This window comes from Leptopilina heterotoma, unplaced genomic scaffold, assembly GCF_015476425.1.
Source record: "Leptopilina heterotoma isolate Lh14 unplaced genomic scaffold, ASM1547642v1 Lhet_204, whole genome shotgun sequence".
Lineage (NCBI taxonomy): Eukaryota > Metazoa > Arthropoda > Insecta > Hymenoptera > Figitidae > Leptopilina > Leptopilina heterotoma.
In genome coordinates this window covers 487,864-493,150 of record NW_025110919.1, presented here as the reverse complement: position 1 = coordinate 493,150, position 5,287 = coordinate 487,864, and the positions used below count along the sequence as shown (strand labels likewise).

Sequence of the window (5,287 nt, the reverse complement as noted above, 5' to 3'; positions counted from 1 at the left end):
AACAATTGCAAATTCAAGAATGTTCTCAATATTTTGGGAAAATTAAATTACCCTGTATTGATGTGCAAAACTCCAAGTATTAATTTAAAAAAAATTTCGCCTGTATTTTGGGAGAAAAATCTACACAATTTCTGTAATATAGAAGGTTACTGATTTTTCTCTTTTTAAATTAATCCTTGGAGTTTGTACATAATTTTTCAAGTCATTTAATCAATATTTTATTTAGACATTTTTAAAAAATGATAATTTTCAATGTTTTACAAAAATTTTAATGACTTCTAAAATACTGAATGCTTTTTAATGATTTTAGGCTTATTTTAAAGGTGCTTTTCTCCAGAATGAGAATTTCTATAGGCATTAACGTGTAATTTTTTATAGAAAATTCAATTCGTCAAACTTAGATTAAAAAAATTAAAGATTTTTTGAACAATCTTATTAACAGAAAAATAATTATTAAAATATAAACATATGTTTTTATTAAATTAAGATTTAATGTAAGGTTACATTAAGGTTTTATTTTGTGTGTCAAAGGACCAGGAGTGGGCGCGCAACGCGCGCCCTTTTGGTTCTAGTTTGTTATAAATAATACCATTTTAGAAGTTTATTATACATATATTGGTTAAAACCGTTGACAATAGATAGATATAATGCTATATAATGTGAAATGTATATCGAAAATATTTACCCGACTAGATGTATCGCCCAGTTGTCTGATATCCATTTCAACATTAAAATTTGTCTTTGCCTTCTTTACTATTTTCTGTAAGATATAAAGTTAGAAAAAATTTCGATTAAGTTTGTACAAACAATTTAAATAACAAAATAGAACTTACTTTAAAAGCTCTTGCTTGCATGGTCTTCTCATTGATCTTTTGTTGTGTTTTCGCAGCCTCTACACTAACAACCTGCAATTATAAGAATGTAGCTCATGTACCCGTGTAGAAATTGCCATGTTATGGCCTACAGAATGATCAAAAGATCTATCCCCGATTAGGGCCATGGTTAAATTTCTTCACGGGTATAAATATATTTTTTTCGCCATTGACATGAAAATGTGTCTTTTTGGACCTGTTTTGGGCAAATAAAGTAGCACTTTTTAAGACAGTTGATTTTTGATTAATTTTTTTCTTTACTAAATTTATTAATTCTTATTACACGGAAAAAAATTTCTTATAGAAAACACAAACTTTTTTGTAAAATATACAAATAGGTTAAGTTGTGCTTTATGCAGTCGAGTTTTGTGTTTCCAACAAGCTGGTTTGGGTGTACCACAAACCAATTTGTAATAACACCAAGAAATCCACGCATGTGCAAAAAAATTCAAGTGAACGTCTGCTTGTCGTCTGCTGCGTGATTGTTTAAGCTGTTGAATCATAAAGTGAAGTTTGTGACAAGACTCATTCTGGCTTGTGTATTTCCCAAACTCAGCCGTTTGTGGATACTACAACCGCCGTTCATAGATGGCACAGGAAATCTTGTAATTTTCACAGGAAATTTTTTTCCGTGTATAAATAATAGAGGTGTGCAAAAACCTCGAAGCTCGTGCTTTTTCGAGCCGAGCCAAGCCTAATCAGTTTAAGCTCGAGTCAAGTTTTCGAGCCGAGCTGTAATTCGCATAAATTCGAAATTTTCTACTTATTAATAGTTTTGTTAGTTATTTAACAGCTCGAATTCAATCGAATACTCGATACATCGAGCCAGCTCGACTCGAAAAAATTTCTACTTGGCTCGGCAATTTGAGCTTTTTGCACATCTCTAATAAATAATAATAAATTTTTGTATAAATGTTATACTTTTTCATATCAATGGCGAAAAAAATAGTGATGCTGCTCTTACGTAGCAATTTTTAGGTTCGAATGCTTTTAATACTCGCTGTCTGTGCGACTTCAAATCGACTTCGTCAGCTCGTATTGAAAACTACATCCTCACATACAAAGTATTGCTTTACGTGCTTGCCACAATAATATACTATTTATTTCAAGCTTATCGAAAGAATGAAATATTATGTAACAAGAGACCAAATGATAGCATTTTTAAACAGTGATCATTGAGGCAAGAGTGAAGGTGACGTTTACCTTGTCACTTTTACTTGGCAAAGTAAAAGACGCCTTTACTCGAACTACAAAAATCAGCACGGAGAAAAATAAATAGTAATAATAAATTATACTACTTTTGATGAAAGATTACTACTATCGCATAGTAATTTTGAAACTGCTTAAGAAATAGTAACTTTTGCTTCGTTTTCAAAGAATTTTTACTTTTTAAAAAAAGTATAATTTACTTCAAAAGGAATATAAATTTTATTAAAAACCAAGTAATATTTAAAATGTCTCGAGCAATTAATACTTTAGGTGAAACAAGTGTTATTATGAATCAGAGCAGTTATGACTATTTCGTAAAAATTTTTACTCGAAAATGTAGTAATCCGTACACTCTTCATGTGTACCTACTTACATACTTTGCCTACTTACATACCCTACCTACTTTGCAAACCTAAAATCGTACGCTTTTACACTAAGTCTCTCGTCTACACAATCGCAAAGAAAAAATCACGGTTACCTGCATATATCCCTTTTTGCGGTGGTGGACATTTTTCCCAATCCATTTTTCCCACCAGTTGAAATTCCCAACCTATTATTTTACCAACGTTTATTTTTTCCAATCTATTATTTTTCCAACGTACACTTTTTCCAAGTTATTTTTTTTCCAACAAACCTTTTTTCCATTGTTTTTTTTATTAATCGCCGACTTCATATTAAACAAGATTGTCAGTTATCTTAGAGATTGTGGTTGTGTCACAATTTTCTAGTACATTTACATTCGTTTTCTATAGTTTTTTTAAATTAATAAGTTTGAATTTATAATAATATTTATAATAATAATGGTGTATTAAAGTGTCAAAAAGGTCAATGTAAAATATTTTTATTTAATTAATATACTAAAATTCAAAAAAGCTTTTTTTAATTACTTAATTATTTAATTTAAAAAAAAAATTTTTTTGTTGAAAAAGTGTCAATCTGTTTTTTAAAATTTGTTTATCCAAATTTCACAGTTTAAATTTTTCTGGAAAAATATATATCACAATACCATTAACTAATTTAGATTCTACATTGCATAGAGATTGCAACAAGACCAAGAACGCTAAAAAAAGTTAATTAGTTTTCGAGAAATTAAAAAAATTACGAAAAGCATGCAAAATCCAGTAATTTTTCTGTATCTGACAGAATAGTCAACGAAAATTCTTCGATCAGGTCAACTTAACAGTAGAAAAGGAATTCATTAAGATTGCAGACTAAAGCTTTAGAGTGCGTAATGGATATTTTGGGTTTGTTTGTTTATTTTTGGAAATACATATTTGAAAAATTTTCGCCCTAAAAATCGACTTTCTTCTTCAAGCAGCTGCCAAATACACAAAAATTAATATTTTAAAAATATTTTGGTAACTCCTGCCTAATGCTTAGGGCCCCCGAAGTATGTTCTCATACTTGGTAAATATTTCGTAATTTTTTATCAATACAGTCAGTGTGAATCAAAAGTTTTCAATTGGCCTTTAAAAACAAATGTTCCAAGCTCAAAACGTGATTTTAGTTTTTAAAGCTATTTTTGAAAAAATTAGAACGAAAAAACGAAAATTTTGAAAAATTACTGTATTCTGTATTCCTACTACCGATGTTGTATTCATATCTATGAAGAAGTAAACTTTCGAAAAAATTGATTATATATGAAGGAGTTTACACCGTAAGCCTTAAATATATAAGCCTCCGCGAGCATAAACGGATATGCCTCCACGAGAATATACTCGCGTCTGCGCAAAGTGTTTGCCTGCAGCTGTGTTGTGAAAGAGTTTGCCTTGACCACGTGTTCGCGTAGGCGCAAATATATGCTCCTGGAGGTATATCCGTTTATGTGCGTGAAGGCTTATATTTCAGGCTTACGATGTAAACTCCTTCGATATTGACATAAAATGAAACATAGTAATTAAATAAGAAATAATGAAAATTCACGTTTAATGGATCCTCTTGTTCATCATCCACAATTTCCTGTGTTTTCGACAATCCAGGGTTTGATGTATCATCGTCGTCATTATCTCCATTACCGATGTTCACAACATTTGCATCCACATTAATTTTTAACTACAAATAAGAGAAATAAAATATTTTATTTTTATGTCCACATTTTTAATCCTTAATGTAAATAATAAATATTTTTAATTAATCATAAATGAAAATTAACTTGACATTTGAAAAAGTACAAATTTTATACATTTAAATTCAAGAAAATTACTAAAAATAAAAACTCATATTGCGTTGTTTTACTTACATTCTCTTCCATTCTTTGGCGCTTATTTTGCTTATGTAAAAATATTTGAAGTTCATTTTCAGACGGTGTACATCGATGCCGAGGTTTTAAACCTCTTTGTCCTCTTCCAAGTTTTGAAGCGGTAGCATTGATCTGTATTTACATCACATATGAACATTGTTATACTTATACTTATTATATTAACGAAATTATAAACGAGTATCAATATTATATTCATTGATTTTATTTAGTTAGAATGTTAATTATTAGTGATTAGTGATTAGTTTCATCTAAATAACCATTCTATTTATTATACAAGCTACACTAAGAGAAGAAAAGCACAGAATCCGTACTGTGACAAACACCGGCCGTGTAAAATGCCTGTCAGTGCCCTTTCTTAATTTTATTCAGTTGGTGTCATTCATAGTTCAGATCAGTTCAGATACTATGCTCAAGCAGCGCGGCGGCGGTACGAACTAATTAGTACAGGATCTGTTTCATAGCGACCGACAGATACTGTACTTCTAAACAGTAGCATTTGAAGTACAACATCTGTACCTCAAGCCAAAGACAAAATCCGTTTCACATTTTAGCACGACACCTATCACACAGTGGCACTGCTGCTGCGTTCAATTAGAGTACAGACGCTAAACTTTTCCATTTCAGAATCTGTGCTTTTCTTCTCTCAGTATACGAATAAAAAAATTACTTATTACAGGGCCATTCTTAAATATTTCTGTCAATTCAAAAAGATATAGATTCATTCTATTGTATTTCGACTAAAGTCGTTGCTGACTAATTTTAAAAAATTGTAATATTTTGCAGGAATGATTTTAAAGATATTAGGATCACCGAACAAAAAGAATTTTTTAAACATTTTTTATATTTATTGTAAAACAAGCATCTAAAGTATAGGAAGTCGTAAAACTGTCACATTTTCATTTATTAAAAAATATTAAAGAAAACACACAATTTACTATAAAAACGT

The 5,287-nt window shown here is 30.1% G+C and overlaps 1 protein-coding gene across 1 annotated transcript; it reads right to left on the bottom strand.

Moving 5' to 3' along the window:
- Positions 1-619: 619 nt before the first annotated feature.
- On the bottom strand, positions 620-4,760 carry LOC122501146. Its single transcript, XM_043610420.1, has 5 exons — positions 4,653-4,760; positions 4,321-4,452; positions 4,005-4,133; positions 834-905; positions 620-760 (listed from the first exon to the last, which is right to left on the bottom strand). The coding sequence occupies exons 2-5, from the start codon at positions 4,330-4,332 to the stop codon at positions 620-622; spliced, it is 354 nt and encodes a 117-aa protein (XP_043466355.1). The 5' UTR covers positions 4,333-4,452; positions 4,653-4,760.
- Between the last annotated feature and the right edge of the window lie 527 nt (positions 4,761-5,287).